Consider the following 20,181-nt stretch of genomic DNA (forward strand, 5'->3'; position numbering starts at 1 on the left):
CCCCACAGGCTGTACACATGTCCCCCGAGATTTTTCTCCCTCAAAGTGCAGGGAAATTTGTGCATCAAATTCAAGTATTACTTTGGGATAGGGTCCATGGGAGGAGCCTTTGCTAGCGAGGTTATGCAGAGTCCTTTGGGCCTCTCCCCCCACCATACACCCACTGCTCAAATGTCCCAGCAGCTCACCTTGGGAATGGATTTTTCACACAGTTCTCTTACATATGGACTTGTCACATGTTGTTCGTCAAGGTTTTAAGGGTGAAACCACCAAGAGAGCCGGTAAAGCCAGTGAGGCCCCAGGCACCAAGCCCCGGGAGGCTCCTAAAAACTTCATTCTTTGTACATTTTAAAACTAGAAGAAACAGGCTTAGAGATTCTGAATTTCACTTAAAATAGCTAGCAAGTTAAAGCTATGTTTCTAATTTTATTAAAAGATAGTAAAGACATCTACTAAAGAGACACTTTCTTTACACATTTTCATGTCAAGTAATGAAGTTGATTTGGCATTTTAATAAACTTAAAATATGACTTAATTAAGTGGCATTTTAAAAGCATTAAAAGGCACCTGAATGTCTAGCTTGTTGAAGCGCAGAGGGCTTTTGCCTTCAGTCAGGAGCGAGCCATGCTTCCTGTTTCTGTGCAGGGAGACAGATGTTCAGGAAGACATAAGACAGAGGAAGATGAAGGAGGATATGGGCACAATTCTTCAGACTGAAAAACTGATTACATTTCCGAAGAGAAAGCTCTGCTTAATCAATGACAGAAAAGGGTTACGTCACATGGACAGATGACCTTTATGTCAAATTCTTGATTTTTAAAAAAGATTTTTAATTTATTTATTTGAGAGAGAGAGAAAGAGCAGGGAGGAGGAGCAGAGGGAGAGAGAGAAGCAGGCTCCCCACCGAGCAGGGAGCCTGATAAGGGACTCGATCCTAGGTCCCTGAGATCATGACCTGAGCCGAAGGCAGATGCTTAACGACTGAAAGACCCAGGGGCGCGATTTTGCTTTAAATGTTTATTGAAAAGCACCCTCAAGCCCAACACACAACACACTCACACACAAAGTAAAAATTCCACCACTGAAAACATTTACAATGTGGAAGAAATGAAAGTCCTGCCTCCCCCCACCCCCACCCCCAAGCCTACCACCCAGAGGTGACCCTGTGACTTTGCCTGGTCATGCTGATTCATACCTCATTTAACTCGGATGGAAGCTGGAGCACAGCATCCTGGGCACAGCCATCTCCCAGAAGCTTTGTGCCCACGAGTTTGTCTTAGAATCGTGTGCAATCTTGCCTCACCTGCCCTTCTGCTCTGGTCAGGGAGGGAAGGAGAGCAGGTTGGAGGGTGAGGCTCTGAGGCCACTCAGCCAGGCTGGGATGGGGCCAGTCAGGGGAGGGTAAGGCGGCTGGCTGGTGGAGTGCTCGTTCAACACGGGGGCAGAGCCCGAGGAGGAGCCTCAGTCCTTGGAGCTGAAGTTACTGCCCTGACTGCAGGTGGGAAATAATGCAATTTTATTTCTTAGCAGAAAAAGTTATGGCAGTGAAAGTAGGAATCATTGTTCATGGAGGAAGAAATCGCCTGATTCATGATAGAATGCTTAGATAAGGGACACCTGGGTGACTCGGTCAGTTAAACATCTGCCCTCGGCTCAGGTCATGATCACAGGGGCCTAGGATTGAGCCCGGCATCGGGCTCCCTGCTCAGTGGGGAGCCTGCTTCTCCCTCTCCCTCTGTCTGTTGCTTCCCCTGCTTGTGCTCTCTGTCAAATAAATAAATACAATCTTAAAAAAAAAAAAGAATGCTTAGACAAATGTTTTAATCACACAGGAAGAGGATCAACATAAAATGTTAAGTTAAAAAATAGATACATAATTGGGTACATACAATGTGATCACGAATGAGTGAAATCAATTTCTCTATATATCTATCTCTTAATGAATAATCAGACATAAATCAAAGAAACTCAAACTGAAATATACCAAAATGTTATCAAATTGATGCTTTATCCTCACCTGTATTTTTCCATTTTACTGTAATGAAAATGGTATTTGTCTTGGAGTAAAATGTTTATATGAAAGCAGAAGGCTACATCTATAATAACTGAAACTGGTCTTTGGGAAAGAGGGACTAAATCGAGGGTTACTGAAGACGTGTGAAAACTGGCACCAGACCCCAGGAGGAAAGTTCTTTAGCCTCAGGTTCTCAGTGAGGATGATTAAATATTTGCAGTCTTAAGTGCTGGTAATCTCTGAATGAAATCTGGTAAGTGAAGCTTGGGCTGAAAATGAAAATTACATCCCCCATCTCCTCACATGCGAGAGAGAACTTGTGCAAGTAGCTTCATTGCCTCCCAGATGCCTTTGAAGTCCTGCGGTGCGGGGGCTTTGAGGCCACCTGGAGGGATGGAGAGGGTGGCTGCCAGGTGCAGGGAAGCCACAGGGAGCAGGGTGGCCCCCTCCCTGGGGAGTGTGTGCTCCGAGCCAGCCGGTGGCCTGTGGAAGCCTGAAAGCTCTTCTCTTTCCCCAGGGCACCCAGAGTCTTCTGTGAAGGAATCCATCTTTCTCCTCTTTCTCCTCCAAGGTGTGATGCCTTCTTACCATGACGTCACACTTAACGTCATCAGATCAATATCTGCATTTCTCTATAGCTAAGCACGGTGCTACAGTTGGGCGCCTCGGGCTGAAAGCACAAGGAGCATCACGTTGACGTAGCTGATTTTTACAGTGACCATAACTAAAATCCTTCCTTAACTCTGCAGGGCTGCGTTTTCACCCAGACGGATAAGGATGACCCTTCTGTCCTGTGCTCTTCTGGGCTCTGTCCAGAAGGGCTCATTGGACTGGAGAATGCAAAGAAGGCAGATAATTTTCTTGTTCTAATGAATAACTGATGATTTGACTTTAAGTGCTTGTCTATGAACATTTGAAATGTTATTGCCCTGGGAGCAAGAAATCAGCCTGTAGAAATAGCCAGTTTTCCAAATACCGACATACACTTTTGGTTCAGATTTTCAAGGGCCGCTTTTTTCCCTGCCTGTTCCCCTTTCCGCCCAATCTTTAATTTCACCCATTCCTAGCTCTTTACTTACTATAGACTGGAATCTCAGATGCTTCTGGCAAACTCTGTGTTATTAGTACGGGATGGCGCTTTGTTATTAGATTGCATTTTATTATTTCCTTCAGCTCAATGTGTACCTGATTGATATTGGAGGGCTCTCCCTGTGGGTTGAGATTGAAAGATGCTGCAAAGGATGTTTTATTATTTTTGTGGGGCCTGCTTCCTTGCAGCCAGGTGAGAGACACTGTGGTGGGCAGGCTGCAGGACAGGCTGGTATCACCTGGGATTGCTAGAGCCCAGCGTGCATGGCCTGGAATGGCTGCTTTTGTTTGCTGCACGGAGGGGCCAGAGGCAGCTGCTGTTCTGTTGACTTCAGATGACTGTTTGGACGAGGAGATCAGTAGGCATTCAGGACGGCTATCCTGGCCTCTTCACACAGCGGGTCTAGTTTACCATCACCTCCTAGGGAAATAGATAGGATTTTCTTTGGCCAGTTTTCTATACAATGCATGTCATAGAAGACATGGCTTCTGCTAGAGGTCAAGTCTCAAAGTACACAGGCACGTCAACTGTCAACTAGCCTTTAACAGAGTATGGATGGATCGCACAAGCTTTTATTTCTGAACAGAGTGCGGGATGCGCGGTGCCAGCCTGCCAGGCGGGAAGCTCTCCAGGGCCGAGAGATCCCTAGAGCCTCACTGATAATGGCACGGCCGGCCGGCGTATGGACTCTTATTGTCTTAGCGAGCCTAGGTAGAATAGTCAAATGAAACAGAAACTGTTTTGGAGGCAAACCCTGATAAAACACACATTGCTAAAATGTGAAAAGAAAAAGAAAGAAAAAGAAAACCCGAAACCTCTTACCCCTAAATTCCTATGATATCATTTGAAATCTAGGGCTAAAACTTCATTTTTCTTTCTGTCCCTCCTCTGTTTCCAGTGTTCTGGAAAGAAGTCCAGAGCATCAAGCATTTAACTGTGTGTGGCTTAGGACGTGCTCATGCACGTAACACAGCACAGGGTTTTGAGTAAGAATTTAAGACGCGGAAAAAAACCCAGCTTGAGTCTGGGCATCACCCACTTGAAATCGAGCACGCTTCCGAGAATGCAAAGGGCTGGTTGGGAGCAGCGCTGAAGGACTTACCAAACTCCAAGTCTTTGATGTTACAGTGGAAGACGATCTCTTCATTCACCATGAGCTCTACCACATTCCAGTCTTCTATCTTCTCCAGGATGACCTTGTGTCCATCTCTGGTCAACGCAGCTGCAAAAGATGGAGAGGGTGTGGGTAACACGGGGACAGGCTCTAGACTAACCTGATGGGCAGATGTCCTCATGGATGGCGGCAGCTGGCTTGTTCTCCAGTTGCTCCTTGCTGTGCACTGGGGGTACCTTCCTGGTGCTGCCCCAGCTGTGCCCTCGCCTTTGCCGGGAAGTACAGCCGGGGACCTGAGCAATTCAGGTTTTGGTTACAATTTACCCCAGACCCATAGGATGTGTGAAAAATATGAGATGTCTCCAGGAAGAGTTTTTGAACTTTTCTTATAGAGATGATAATGTTGGAAGGGATGTGGGGAATCAGGTGACTTCTTTTCCTGCGGGAGGGAAATATGAATTGGTCACCTTTCTGGAGGTAATTTGGCAGTATATGCCAAAAGCCTCAAAAGCCTCAAGAAAATTTAGAATTACAAAAATTCAGAATTTAGAATTACAAAATGAACTAAACACTGGCCTGGGAAGTTACATTTATAAGAAATGTATTTATTGTATAAATGTATAAATTACATTTATAAGAAATAAATTACATTTATAAGAAAGCTTCCTCAGGAGAAAATAAGGAATTCAGGCAGACTTTTGTAACAAGATGTTCCTTTCTGCAGTATTACAATAGGAAATGCTTTGAATAACATACTGTCCTAATCAGAAGAGGCTGGTCAAGCAAATGATGGTAGGTCCATATGATGAGGTTTTATTCAAACATTTCAAAAGATGTTTATGAATTTTTTTAATAGCAAGAAAAATATTTGTAACATAAGCAAACAATCAGGGTACATATATAATATTTATGAAAATACATCTTCAATACTAAGAAAAATATGTATATGTAATAGGAAAAGAAAAAGAAATAATCAGTGGGTATACCTCTGTGGTAATAGTATGTGAAACCTCTTTCTCTTTATTCTTTCAGCATTTTCCAGAGTTTCTATAATAATAAGAAACAAAATGCTTTAAAAAAAAAACAAACCTAATGAGCTAAACTTTGGAGGCTGCTTTTTGGTTATCAGTTCCTTAGAGTACAGCCACGGAAAAGTTGTTAGATCTATCCTCCGTTGTGGAAATCCAAAAACCTATGCATTTAGGAGAAATGACGTGCATTGACCATCATGGAGTCTGTGTTCTCTAACGCTGCTCTCCCCAGTTTCCTTAATATGTTCACCTGTTACATTGGTGGCAGAGTCCATGCGCTAAACCACCATCTCTGGTCATACGTTGGTGAGAATTTTGGTTAGGATGGGAAGAGGAATCAGAGGAAGGGCACGTTTATTTATTTATTTTTAAAGTCTTAGAATTGCAATCAGTTTTATGTGCAGAAAAGCAGACAGTTATGTCAGTTAATTGCATTTAATTACAGAGACAATTGCTGTTTCAAAATGTTGGCGTGTCCACTTCTTCATCTTTCAATCAGTTCAAGAACATCCAGCCCCAACTGTGAACATTTTAATTGCGTGATTTTAATTTCACTTCTGGAAAGCAACTTCAGAGAGTAACTCAGTGAGGATCTCCATTAACAAGATAGCGCTCTTCAGGCACCCAGTGGTGGCCCTAATTGACCCGGCATCAGCTAACGCCGCTCTCTACGGAACACCCGCGTCTTTTTCTGCAGCATATTTATGTTATTGTATCCTATTTAAGTGTCCTGTCTTAAACATCTTTGGAGGAAGGCACTCAGCTTGGACCAATGACTATTTCAATGAAGTGGTCCATGCAGTTGGGGATGGCCAGTGGATCTGGGGATCAGACGCTCTCCCAGCAACACCCATTCAGGAGTGGGGACGTGGACCCAGAGAGGGAAATCTGCGAGTGAGTGGGTAAGAGGCAACTTGGCCTCCAGGACCTTGGCTTTGCATTGTCAGAAGATGTTCCTGGGAAACGGACTTCAGTATGATGGGAAGAAATCAGGAACAAACCAGCTTCTCCATTCCCACCTCGTCTCTGGAGACAAGCTGTTGCCTCTACCCGACTCACACACAGCACCCACTCCCTAAGGCCTGGGGGTCCTGGCGAGGAGGAGGCACGGGTTCTGTATGCGTGCTCACTGTGACTGCAGTCTAAGTCAGGGGGAGCCCCTGAGAACCCCGCTGCGGTGCTTTCCTTTCGCGCAGGGCAGGGCCCCGTCTGACTGAGTCTCCTGGAGCATCTGGCTCTGGGCTCTGTTTTATGAGAAGAGCCGCACTCTTTCACGGCAAAGTGCATCTAAGAAACAGGATTCGATGCACCAAATGACCTACCCTCGGGAAGTCAGTGGTGCCAAATAATGAGAGTCTGCCTCATACCTGAGCCAAGGAGCCCAACAGGAAGAAATCCTCTTAAGAGAATATATCACCCTTCACTTCACCTCTGTACGGTTCGCGAAGCATGGGCTCTCGGGGCCTTTAAGGGCTCATGTCTCCCTCGCCAACCATAGTCCGCATCCCTCCAACCCCACCAGGTGCCCGGTGTTAAAACAGCTTGTTAAATAAGCGAGCTCGGTGTAATGGCGCTGGGCACCTCCAATGACTCTTTTGGACACTGAGTGACCTAAGTCTTCTTCTTATTAAAGCGATGAGCCACCTCGGAGTCCACATCGTAGATTCACTCTCAGGACGCCTGTCCCCTTCTCATCAATCCGGGATGTGCTGAGCCCAGCTACAGGGTGGTCAGTGCAGGCTTAAGGGATCAAACTTGGAGAGGTACCAGAATTCCTGCGGCTCATCCAAATGCCACCTCTCTACATGGAGGACCCATTTTTTCCTATGAGCTGCTATGGGGTTGTCTATTCAAAGAAAGGTCAGATAAATATACTCCACGCAACAAAGTCTTTCCAAAGGCAGTGGCTAAACTCCAGCATAAATCAACCAGAAGCTGTAAGGCCACCCGCAGAAAGCCTGCCTCTTTGAAGTGGCACCTCATTCTTCAAGGGGGATCCGGGGAAAATGAAGGGACACGGAAAAGCCTCCCTCTTCTCAGCGCTGGTGGAATTGTGCACCATCTGGGATTTAAACAGAGCTAGTTAGGAAGTCCCGGCAAACAGACAGGCCTCTCCCCCTCCTCTGCTCGGCACAGTTGCAGGGCTGAGGACCATTACCGTGTGCAGCTAATGCGGGGCTGGGGTGGGAGAACGGCACAGAGAGCATCTTGGCTAACTAAGGGCATATCCTATCTTTATGGGTCCATTCCAATTCCTTTCCCTTCCTTTTAGCAGGTCATTCGGCAGACTTCATTCGGGGCAGCAGACAAGGAGCAACCATGGCCAGGGAATTACTTTGGACTTGTTGTTAAGCATTAGTTCAAGTTCATCAATACTGAGGCCATAGGAGAAATATTTTTGCTGAACTGTTGTAATTTGTGGGTCATAAGGAATGAACAAAAATTTTCAGATTCTGTAAGGCACAGTAAGTTCAGGAAAGATCAGGCATATTTCCAAAGCCAGCAGGGCTACGGGACATGATAAAGGGCTATGATTTTCCAAGAAACATACGGAATTCAGATGCAGATTTTACAGAGGAGGACGTACAAATGCACCACTCTGTGCGTGGTGCGATGTTCAGTAGTGACCCTAAAGTGGTGGATGGAGTTGGGGGGACAGAGACGGGGCAGCAGACCCGTCCTGCTTTGCTTTTGCTAGCACCCGGGCATTTGTCACGGGCCCTCAGTAAATGCTGGCTGCTGGCATTATATGAATTATCATTCAGGGGCACACAAACTAACTTTAAAAATCAACCACCTGCTGGTTGTATCCAGTGCTCTTCTCCTTCAGCCATAAAAAGTCTCCCCTCGATCTTCTCAAGATACTCCTTCCCCTCCCCTACTGTGGGAAGAGCTGCTTGTGCTCTTGGCCTCATCCCTCCCAGCTTTCTACCTCCTGCAGACGGAGGCTTCAGCCCACCTTTGCTTGACCCTGTGCTCTCAGACGTGGGGACCCACCAGCACGTTCAGTGGCTCACTCAGTTCTCCTACCCCTCTTAGCCGATCGACACCCTGACTTACCCCCCTTTCTTCTTTAAAATACTTTTTGGGGCGCCTGGGTGGCTCAGTTGGTTAAGCGTGTGCCTTCGGCTCAGGTCATGATCCCGGCGTCCAGGGATCGCGTTCGGCATTGGGCTCCCTGCTCAGCAAGGAGTCTGTTTCTCCCTTTGCCACTCCACCCTCACCCCTCTGCTCATGGTCGCTCTCCAAGTTTTGCTCTAGCAAAAATAAATAAATAAAATCTTAAATAAAATAAAATAAAATAAAACAAAACAAAATCCTTTTGCTGGTTAAAAAGAAACCCAAATTATTTTAAACTCTAAAATTTTATCAGAGTATAAACGTCATGTAGGCCCAAGGTTTTTTTAAAAACCTTGAAATTACAGGACAAAAGTTTTTAAATCACCCATACTGGTTCCTCTCCCCTTCTCTTTGTCATTTCAATGGAAATGGGATCACAGCATAAGTGGAATTCAGGAACACACCCTATTCGCTTACCGCTGTGGCTGTGTCATGGTGTCGCTGTGTCGCGGTGACCCAGCCCCACGAATACACACGGGTCTGTGGCACTGCACTTCATGGGATGGACGGACTACAGTTTTATTCGAGCCAGTCCTTTCTCTGGTTGTTCTCAATTCCTCCCTATCAGCAAGAACATGGCAGGAAACATTCCTGGGCACGCCTCTGTGTACATGTGTGAGCAACGGAATAGCCGGGTTCTGCAGTACACGGTTAAATTTTAAGACACCGTCAAGTTGCCCTCTGAAGTTTCTGTGCCATTTTACCTTCTCATCCCGTCTTTGAGAACACTTTTTTCTATGTCCTTCATCAACCACGAATTCATCTTGTTCTAGAAATGACTCCTACTTCACAGTTTGGGGCCCATTAGCCATTTTCTGCCTGAAATCCTCATCTCACTGGCCTCCTTTGCCCCTGGGTTCTCTCCTACCTCTGAGGGGCCACTGCCAAGGTCCTGCTGTCTGCTAGTTCTGTCTTTGTTTGCTTTCTCCCCAAGTCTCACCTCCTGTGGATCCAGTGTTCAGCTCCATTCAGTTTTATTTTAACTCATGTTTCACGACCCTTAACATATACCTGCCACGGGGGCGCCTGGGTGGCTCATTCAGTTAAGTGTCTGACTCCGTTTCAGCTCAGGTCATGATCTCAGGGTCCTGAGATCGAGCCCCACAACAAGCTCCACACTCAGCGGTGAGTCTCCTTTTCCCTCTCCCTCCCCCTGTGCCCCACCCCCTCCCCCTGTGCTCCTCCCCCTGCCTGTGCACACGCGTGCACACTCTCTCTCAAAAATAAATAAATAAATAAATAAATAAATAAATAAATAAATAAATAAATAAAATATTTAAAAAATAAAGATATACCTGGCACAGTCCACTGGGACAGAGCAGAAAACAGAAGAGACAAGAACACCTGCTCCCCTGAAACACACATCCTGGGGGAAGAGAAGGATAATGAGGTAAACAGGAGAAGTGTATGTTTCGCCTAGAAAGAGATGAATTCATGAAGTATGAGGGCATAGAAAAAGACTGTGCTCAAATTTATGAGCACTGGGGAGAAAGAAGACAGGAAGGAAGGGAGGTAGGGAAGAGGGAGGCAGAGGGAGGTGTTGACATTTTCGATGGGGATGTTCAAGGAGCGCCCGTGGATGAAGGTGGTTTTTGAGAAACACCCAGGGGCCGTGAGAGGGTAAAGAGTGAGGACTAGCAGGCATCTGGAGAAAGAGCATTCCAGGTGGAACAGCTGCCAAACCCCAAGGCCAAAGTGCACCAGGGGTTCACAGGCCAGTGAGGAGGCCAGTGTGGCTGCAGAAGAGAGAGTAAGGGGAGGGAGTGGGTAGTGGTGGGGGAAATGAGGTCGGGGAGGACACTAGGAGCCTGGTAGGCCACTGTAAGCCTTTGGCTTCTCCCTTGAGTGAGCTGGGAGCCACCAGGATGTTCTTGGAGGCACAGGTCATGCTCTGACTCAAGCTTAGAGGCATCAGCTGGCTTTGGTGCTCAGGACAGACTGCAGGGGACAAGGGTGGTCACAGGGAGCTCAGGAAAGAGGCCAGGGCACTGGTCCAGGCAGGAGATGATGGTGCCCGTGATGAGTGTGAGGCAAAGAGAGGACAGAAAGATGCCTGTGACACGAACAGACGTTTCTCCAAAGAAGATACATACATACAAACGGCTAACAGACACTGAAAAATGCCCCGCATCACTCACCATCGAGGAAATACAAATCAAAACCACAACGAGATACCATCTCATACCGATCAGAATGCCTAAAATTAACAACTCAGAAAACAACAGATGTTGGCGAGGATGCGGAGAAAGGGGAACCCTCTTACACTGTTGGTGGGAATGCAAACTGGTGCAGCCACTCTGGAAAAGAGGATGGAGGTTCCTCGAAAAGTTAAAAATAGAGCTACCCTATAATTCAGCAATTGCGCTACTGGGTATTTACCCCAAAATACAAATGCAGTGATCTGAAGGGACACCTGCACCCCAATGTTCATAGCAGCAATGGCCACAATAGCCAAACTATGGAAAGAGCCTAGATATCCGTTGCAGATGAATAGATAAAGAAGATGTGGTGTATATATATACAATGGAATATTACTCAGCCATCAGAAAGAACGAAATCTTGCCATTTGCAACAACGTGGATGGAGCTAGAGGGTATTATGCTGAACGAAGTAAGTCAGTCAGGAAAGACAAGTACCATATGATTTCACTCATATGTGGAATTTAAAAAGCAAAACAGATGAACGTAGGAGAAAGGAAGGAAAAGCAAAATAAGATGAAAACAGAGAGGAAGGCAAACCACAAGACTCTTAATTCTAGGAAACAAACAGAGGGCTGTTGGAGGGGACGTGGGTGGGGGATGGGGTAACTGTGTGATCAGCATCAAGGAGGACACGTGATGTAATGAGCCCTGGGTGTTATATGCAACTGATGAATCACTAAATTCTATCCCTGAAACTAATAATACATTATATGTTAACTAAATCGAATTTAAATTAAAAATTAAAAAAAAAAAAGAAAGATGCCTGCAAGCATTTTGGCTTGAGTAACTGAAAGACTGGAGTGTGTGCACTAAGATGGGGAGAAGGCAGGAGCGGCTGGGGTGGGCTGGGTATTAAGAGGCCAGTTTAGAGACTTCGGACATATTAGTCTGAGATGCTTACTGACCCTCCCAATGACAATGAGAGGTCCTCATTGGAGAGAGAAGTTTGGGAGCCATTAGCAGATAGATGTCATTTACAGTCACAACTACTGGGGACACCTGGGTGGCTCGGTTGGTTGAGTGTCTGCCTTCGGCTCCATTCATGGCCCCAGGGTCCTGGCACCCTCTCCCACGGGCTCCCTGCTCAGTGGGGAGCCTGGTTCTCCCTCTCCCGCTCCTCCTGATTGTGCTCTCTCTCTCTATTAAATAAATAAATAAATATAATCTTTTAAAAAAATAAAGTCACAACTACTTCTGACCCCAAGCAGTCTTTAGTAATCAGGTAGTCAGTCCTTTTTGTCTTTCTCTGAACTTCAGAATTTAATTTCTAATCTCTTCATATTTCTTAATAATCTGTCTTCTCTCACTTCCCCTCCCCAAATCTCTTCTTTCAGAATTGGCCTCTGAAGGTACATCCTTAATCTCATCATTCTTTAGCTCAAGAAATGTTGCTGGCTCCCTGTTGTCCAGGGTGAAACAGGCTTGACTCTCTCTTTGCATAAGTCCTCTAGCCTGACCCAGCAGCTTGCCGCTTCCCCAGCACGCCCCAAGCTGCTCCCTCCTCCCCCTCCTAGTAACCCCCCCATAATAAGAATGCTTGTTGAGCGTTTACTATGTGCAGGAATGGTATTCATGGCTCTGTGTGCGTTTTCCCATTGGAATCTCGCATCAGTGAGGTAGGGATCTGCTCCCATTTTACCAACAACTAAACTGAGGTTCGGAAAGGTAAAATAACTTGATCTTGACTTTGGCCATACAGCTACTAAATGGTGGAGACAAATTCAAAAGGAGATTGGTTGGACTTCAGAGTCCTTGTACTTGATCTCTGCTCTGCCAGCAGTGCCAAGAATGCAAGTAGGAGACAAGTGACCAGAGGTGACCGTTGAATCAATGGGATTTGTGTACAAACTATATGGAAAGCCCCCCCACAGCCTCAATATTTGTAAATTGTACGTTATAACAAATGCTTATTTATGCGTTCTCCTTTAATATAATTCTTGGTATGTAAATGATCTAATTGAACTCTATAGAGTCGTGCTGATTATGGCAGCAGCAAGAAACATAATTAAAAAGGGTCTGCAGACAGCTGCAAAACGGTGGAGTGGGCACTCCGAACTCCCATTCCTCCACAGAGAAGTTAAAAAAACCACCAGAAAACTGAGAACCCACTTCGTCAGAACTCTGCAAAATAGTCAAAGTTGGCAAAAGAGTAAAATGCTGAGTCAAGACAAAGGCAACTTGAAAGTGGTAAGAGAGCCTTGCAGCCTCTTAACTTGCCCTTGTCCCACCTCCTCCCCGGCTTGCTGGTAGCCTGGCAGGTGGCAGCCCCTGCCCCCCCGTGTGGGCCCTGGTTCCTGTGTCTTGTTTGCAGATTCCCGTGTTTGTCTGTGCCGGCCTGTCCGGGGGCTAGCTCAGGGACTGGCACAAGGCCCTTGTCTCTGGTTCACCTAATGTGGACCGCACACAGGGCGGAAAAGCCGAGGGCAGCGTGAGGGCCAATGAACAATGCATAGCTGTCTGGGCTACAGCGAACCTCAACAACCCCGAGAGAGAAAGCTGGCGAGAAGGTTTCATTGGGACATTAGAGCATTTTAAAGCACTGAGGATTCAGTCCTGGGCTCTCCTCTCATTCTGTATGTTGTCCCCAAATCCGTAACTCAGACCTTCCTATCTCTAGCTCAGACTTTTTCTCTGAACTCCAGAACTGCAGAGCTAACTCAGTATGTCCATCGACGTATGGCTGAAAATGAGCATGGTCCTCCAATCGTGGTCCCTCTGTGGTGTCCTTGGTTTTAGTGTCAAGCACTGCCACCCATCAGCCCGTCACTCAAGCCAGACACTGACTGGATCTGGAGGATGTCCTCCTGACCCTCGCCTCCCATCTCTATCCTCCAAGGAAGTACCGTTCCTCTTACTTTAATGTACCCCCTCTTATGGCCATCCAGGTCCAAACTACTCTCGTCTCTCCCCTGGACCACCCCGAAGTCTCTTGACTTGTCTCTTTGCTTCCATTCTTGGCCCCCCTCTGATCTGCTCTCCGCACAGCAGCCATGGTTTCAGCCTCCTGCCTGAAGCTTTCATACGGCTGTGCAGATCTGTCCCTGTCTACCTCTCCAGCCTCATCCTCCCAACTGTTCAACAAATACATCCTTGGTCCATGCTTCAGCCTCTGCTGCTCCTCTGTCTGGCATGCTCTTTCTTCTCTTTACCTGGTGGTTTTCTCCTTACTCTTTAAAGCTCAACTCAAGTAAAATTCTAGCGACTAAACCTTTCCAGATCTCGCCCTCTCCCCTCCAGTTATGGCCAGTGGCAGGTCCCACTATGCCTGTGTTCCTCTGTTGGAGGTCCGGGCACAACTCTCAACTAGTCATCAACAATGAGAAGGCCACTTTAAGGGCATCTATCTTTGTTCACCAGGGTGTCCCCGGTACCTGGAAGAGTGTCCAACACACATTAGGTGCTCAGGAAAGGGTTGTTGCATGATCGAAGCTGAAGGTATAGACTCTCCACCATTCTCCAGCCATATGACCTTGGAAAACTCACTTAATGTTCTTGATCTTCAGTGTCCCAATGTGTAAAGCAGGGTGTGTAATCCCTCCTATCCAAACAACTTGTGTGAACTTGGTGTGGGTCCCGGGAAGGAAGGAGGTACAGGCAGAGGGCACGGCCCGTTCTGGTGTTCAGAGGCTGGGGTGCACCTGGACACATGCATTTGGGTGGCCTGGGGCGCTCGGCTGCCCACCTTGCAGGCCCTCTAGGCGGAAGGTGCGGTACTCCACAGACAGGCCGACGGCACTGTACGGCCCGTAGCGAATGATGACCACCGCGTCCCTCGGCATGGCCGGCCGCTAACACTGGCCAAAGCGCAACACACACTGCTAGGCAACTGCTCTGCAGGCCCTTGCGAGTGGGTGTGGCCACGCGGCTTGGGCGGGGGCATGGCCGGTAGGGGTGGGACCAGAGGATCCTCCCCCAAGTCCGGTGCTGGGTTCCTGCGTGGGGGCGACCAGAGGATCCTCCCCCAAGTCCAGTGCTGGGTGCCTGCATGTGGGCCCGGGATGAGGAATGTCCCTTTCTGGATATCTGCACCGCCACCTCCGGGGTGCAAGAAGGGTGTGGTGGTCGTCAGAGGCGACCTGCTTTCTCACCCTCACAGCCAGGTAAACGGGGTATTTCCGCCCGGTGTGGCAAGTGTTAATGAAAAACAACAACAATAGCCAACATTTATAGCCGGTTACAGAAAGTATGTGTCCTGTGACATGCTAAGCACTTTCCATATATTATCTCATTTAACCATTTTACCATCCTTATGAAGTAGGCTGTATCTTCTACTTTGTATTTACAAAACTGAGGCTCAGAAGGGCCAAACAACCTTCCCAGGCAAGCCAGGGGTGTATAGAAGGGACTGGAAACCCTTGTAAGATGCCTGTCTGTAGGCTTCTTTTTATGTATCTTGCCTGGGATTTGTTGAGATTCTTGAAACTGAATTTAAGTCCTTCATCTGTTTTTGGAAAAATGTGAGTCATTATCTCCTCTCATATTGCTTCTGGTTCCATTTTCTCGCCTTTCAGGGACTTCAGTTAAATACATGCTATACTTTCTGACCGCTTCTGTGTTTTCTCTCTTTTCATTCTTCTTTTCGATTATGTGTATATATGTCTGCACACCTTCATTTTTACCTGTAATCCAGTTTGCTAATTTTCTCTGTAGCCATGTCTTAACTGCTGTTAAAATCAAAATGGTTGTTTTTTTCAGTTATTTATTTTTTTAATTCTAGAATTTTAGTTTGATCCTTTTTCAAATCTGCTGTGCCACCTTCTGTAGTTTTCAGTTTCTTGCCAAGTTTTTTAGGTTTGAGATTATCTTCTTGATCATTGTAAAGATACTTTGTAATAGTCTGTGCTTGAGAATTCCGCTATCTGGAGACCCCGCGTGTCTGTTTCTGTTGTTATTTCTCCTGGAGTCTGCTTATTTTGTGTAGAGTTCTTGGTTTAATTTAATTGTGTACTGGACATTGTATTACAAAGTTATTTGTAGGAACAATTTGAGGCCAAGGGTGGTGTTATCTTCCTCTACAGAGAAAGTTCCTGGTAACACCAGCAACCCAGGATCATCTTAATGCAATTTCAGGGTTTGAGATTATCTGAGCCATCCAGATGGCTTGAAACCTGGCTGCAGGCCATGTGGAGGTTGGTTTGTTTGTATTTTATCTTCATTCCTGCCCCAAAGAGGGTGGTAGCTTGCCAGGATTCCCCCGGGGTAGTGCTGGACTCCAATTTTTGTATGCCTAACCCTGCAAAGACTCAAAAATTGCATCTCATTTTCTAGGTTGCCCGTTCAAGATCACTAAATAGCCCCAGAGTAAAAGCATATCCAGTACTTTGCTTTCTTACTCTCATCCTCTCCCTGCTCTTGATCTAGTGAGCTCTTTTGTGATTTAAGAAGATTTAAAAAAATATATATGCCAGGGGTGCTGGGGTGGCTCGGTCAGTTGAGCATCTGCCTTTTGGTTTCGGCTCAGGTCATGATCTCAGGGTCGTGGGACTGAGCCCCATGTTGGGCTCCACGCTCAGCAGGGAGTCTGCTTGAGAGTCTGTCCTTCCCTCTCCATCTGCCTCTTCCCCTGCTCCCTCTTTCTCTCTCAAATAAATAAATAAATCTTTTAAAAAATATACATATATGCCAGATTTTTAAAGGTGTCTTCTATAGGAAGCTTTGTCTGAATTAACTAGTCTACCATTATCAGAGACAGAAGATTTCCTGTTGAGAGTTTTGCCGGAGTTGCATTGAATCTAGAGATCAATTTGGGAAAAATTAACATCTTTCTAAGGCATTCATATGCATTATCTTGAAATACCTCTCCCTTATTTAGATCTTCTTCAGTGTCTTTCAATACATTAATATATGTATTATAATTATAATTATCTGTGTATAGATCTTCATGTCTTTTGTTAGATTTATTGCTAGGTTCTATTATAAATCAAGTATTGTGTGTTGTGATTTTATTGTTTGTTGCTGGTGTGTGAAATAAAATTGACATTTTAATATTGATTTTATAGAAACAAACTTGATCTTTTTAATTGATTTGTTAATTTATTTACAGATGCTTTTGGATTTTCTAAATGGACAATCATACTGTCTGCAAACAATGATAGCTTTTTTCTTTTATTAAGCCTGTCTTTCTTTTTCTTATTTTATTGCACAAGTTAGAACCTCTAGTGCAATGATGAATAGAAATGGAAATAGTGCATATCTTCTCTTTATTCTACATTTCCCTATTTAGGATGATGTATATTGTATGTTTTACGTAGGTGTTCTATGTCAAACTAATTTCTTTTCTAGTTCCTTTTACAATGAGTTTTTTAAAAAATTATGAATGACTGTCGAATTTTACTGAATGCATTTTAATGATCTATTAGAGCGATCCTTTATTTTTATTCTTTCAGCTGTTCGTGAGTAAATAACATTTAGCGATTTTCTTTTTTTAAAGTTTTTATTTTTAATTTCAGTTGCTTAACATACAATGTCATATTCGTTTCAGGTGTACAATATAGTGATTCAACACTTGCGTACATCACCAGTGCTCATCATCTAATATTAAACTACCTTGCACTCTTGGATAAACCTGACTTGGTCATGGGTGTCTTATCTCTTTTATACACTGTTAGAATGTGTTTGCTACTGTTTCATTTTGGATTTCTAGATATTTATGTATGAGGAAAATGGACCTTTAGTTTTTCATTATTGGATGTCCAAGTCTGGTTTGGATATTAAAGTTATACTACCTTCAAAGAATAATAAATAAAGGAGTATATACAAAGAGGGAATATCCCCTTATTGACTTTATATACAATTGAAATGACCACTTCTTTGAAAGTTTGCTAAGACATGTCTACAAAATTTTACGTCCCTCCCTACTTTCTTTTCTAAGTGGGAAGATTTTAAGCTACTGTTTCAGTTCATTTACGATTTATAAGACTGTCCAGAAATTTATTTTTTCATTAGTTTTAGTAAGTTATATTCTAAGAATTTTTATCTCAGTTTTCAAATTTACTGGCGTAAAGTAGTTGATATATTTTCTGGTTATCATTGTAATGTCTACCGTAGCTGTATCAACCTTTTATTCCTTATATTATTTATTTCTGAATTTCTCTTTTTTTATTGGTTTTACCAGAGACTCATCTATTTTGTTCTTTTCAAAGAACCAACTTAAAAAAATATTTATCACATCATATTTTAATTATGAATTTATCAGTATCCCATTAGATTGGGGGCTTCTTGAAAGCCAGCGACTGTTGCATTCATTTTGCCTTGAAGTAGGTAACAAATTACTTGCTAAATGAATAACGAACAATATTTCTATTTAAATTGTGTGTATTTATCCATAATTTCTAAGTGTTAAATCTCCAAATATTCTATAAGCTGATTTAAAATACTCAAATTCAAAGGAGAAACTTACACCCAAGCTTTGTTTTAGCCTGTGCTAAATCATTTTTTAAAATTTGTAGCTTTGAGGCATTTTATCATAAAAACTTGGCACTCCTATACCTAAACTAACGAGAAAAATTCATCACACACTTACTTCATTTTTTAGCTTGACCTCCTCGTAAATCTTGAGCGTCATTGATTTGGGCTGCTCTAAAAGGAGATCCTTCCTTGTCTGGGTGATTTAAAAGCATAATTCATCAGTGAACATCTCCTATTTTTCCTTTATTAGCAGTAGGGCTTAGGCTTGGTATTTTTTTAATGTTTTAAAAAAGATTTTATTTATCTATTTGACAGAGAGAGAGAGAGATCACAAGTAGGCAGAGTGGCAGGCAGAGGGAGAAGCAGGCTCCCTGCTGAGCAGAGAACCCGATGCGGGGCTCCGTCCCAGGACCCTGGGATCATGACCTGAGCTGAAGGCAGACGCTTAATCGACTGAGCCACCCAGGTGCCCCTAGCCTATGCCTAGTATTAATGCTGCTTCTCATTTTGTCATTTTGAGTTCAAACACATGTCTATAGGTGTGGGTAGGTTTTGAAAAACTTGTTTTACTTGAGGCTGCACATGTTTCATGGCTTGCCAGACATAATGGTCTGCGAATCCTGCCGCAGCAGTGGTCGGTCCAGTGGTTACCACTGTACTCGCCCTGACTCTGGCGTGGCTTCCCAGCCTCCACCGAGTGCGTGGTCTAAGCACCCATTTCTCCTTTATTTAGTGTCTCTGTTATTTTTTGTTTTCTCCTTCATGGATAGTTGTCTTACTGTTGTTACTTTCTTTGAGTTTACTGTTCTTTCTACTTTCCTTGAGTTTACTGTCTGACGCTTTTTCTTATTTTGAGGTTGCACTTAGCTCATCAATTTTCAGTCTTTCTTCTTTTCTGATGTAAGTATTTTAAGGTAAAAATTTTCCTCAAAGCATCAGTTTTGCTGTATCCCAGAGGCTTTGATATAAGGTATCTTTATTATCATTCTGATCGAAGTATTTCTAAATTTCCATTATTATTTCTTCTTTGACCCAAGGATTTTAGAATAACATTTTTCTTTGATTCTGGAATATTCCTAATGATTTTCTCTTTGAATAGTGCTTTCCTCTATTCTCTCTAATCTCTTCTTCCTGAACTTCTACATGTATCTTCCCTGTATTTTTATTTCTTTATAATGTTAAACATATTGGTTTTACAGCTTCTCTCGGATTCATCTATTCTCTCCGGTCTTTGTGTTATTGATTCTCTTGTTTGTTTTATCTGCTGCTTTCCCTCCTGTGCTCCTGTGAGCCATTTCTTATGCTGTTTGTCTTTTCTGACTGTGTGCTCATCTTTAATAGAATGTTTTCTCTCTCTGGGTGTTTGGTGTTTCCAGGGTTTTTGGAAAGTGGTGGTTTTGTATTTGATTCTGCTGAGGCCCTTTGGATCTTACTCACCCAGGAAATTTGAAAAAATGATTGGCTTAGAATTCCTGCTTTACAAATAAGTTGTATAAACTCAGACTCCACGTCTGCATATGGCACAAATTTATGAATTTGTTCCTTAATGCTCCCCTGGGCTGATGGGATGCGTTTTTCTACTTTTTTTTTTTTTTTTTAAAGATTGGGACACCTCTACAAGGTTCTGGTTTTGTGCAGAGAGTTTAGTCCCATCCCCCACCTTGCATGGGCTGAGGTCATGTTCTCTCAGCTTGCAGGGGTGGTAAATCCTGCTGTCAGCCCCGGAGTTTGTGTCTGGTCTGATGCACCTTTGGCTCCTGCTCACTGCTCTGTTTCGGACATTCTTCTTTTTTCTGTATCGTGAAGATTTATTTTCTTTCTTTTGAACTTGATTATATATTTAAGAGAACTTTCTCTTTGTGCCTATGTTTTTATAGGTGGAGGGGACCCTTCTGCATCCCTTCAGTCTCCCGTTTTGCTGGTCCTTAATATAAAGGAATAGAGATCAGGGACAGAGCCCTCGGGTCCAGTGACATATGAGGGACAGAAATAGGAAGTGAAACCCCACAAGGAGATGGAAGAAACAGTAGGAATAGAACAAGGAGGGAGCTGGTCTTTAGGAAACAGGAAGAGCAGCTTTGAGAAAGGTCCTCTTATGGGATGTGAGGCCAGCTTTTCCCAGGGATGGCATATCATTAATCCTGCAGACTCAAGAGGCCTCTTTGGAGGGAAAACTCAGAGAAATATAAAAGGAGGGAGATTGG

At 44.4% G+C, this 20,181-nt stretch overlaps 1 protein-coding gene and 1 pseudogene across 1 annotated transcript; both read right to left on the reverse strand.

Moving 5' to 3' along the window:
* Positions 1 to 3,459: 3,459 nt before the first annotated feature.
* CUNH10orf53 (chromosome unknown C10orf53 homolog) lies at positions 3,460 to 14,349 on the reverse strand. Its single transcript, XM_026481498.1, has 3 exons — positions 14,253 to 14,349; positions 4,207 to 4,326; positions 3,460 to 3,524 (listed from the first exon to the last, which is right to left on the reverse strand). The coding sequence occupies exons 1-3, from the start codon at positions 14,347 to 14,349 to the stop codon at positions 3,460 to 3,462; spliced, it is 282 nt and encodes a 93-aa protein (XP_026337283.1).
* A 3,744-nt stretch (positions 14,350 to 18,093) lies between these two features.
* LOC113243064 (mitochondrial import inner membrane translocase subunit TIM14-like) lies at positions 18,094 to 18,634 on the reverse strand (annotated as a pseudogene).
* Positions 18,635 to 20,181: the final 1,547 nt, after the last annotated feature.

The sequence above is a fragment of the Ursus arctos genome, unplaced genomic scaffold (assembly GCF_023065955.2).
Source record: "Ursus arctos isolate Adak ecotype North America unplaced genomic scaffold, UrsArc2.0 scaffold_7, whole genome shotgun sequence".
NCBI lineage: Eukaryota > Metazoa > Chordata > Mammalia > Carnivora > Ursidae > Ursus > Ursus arctos.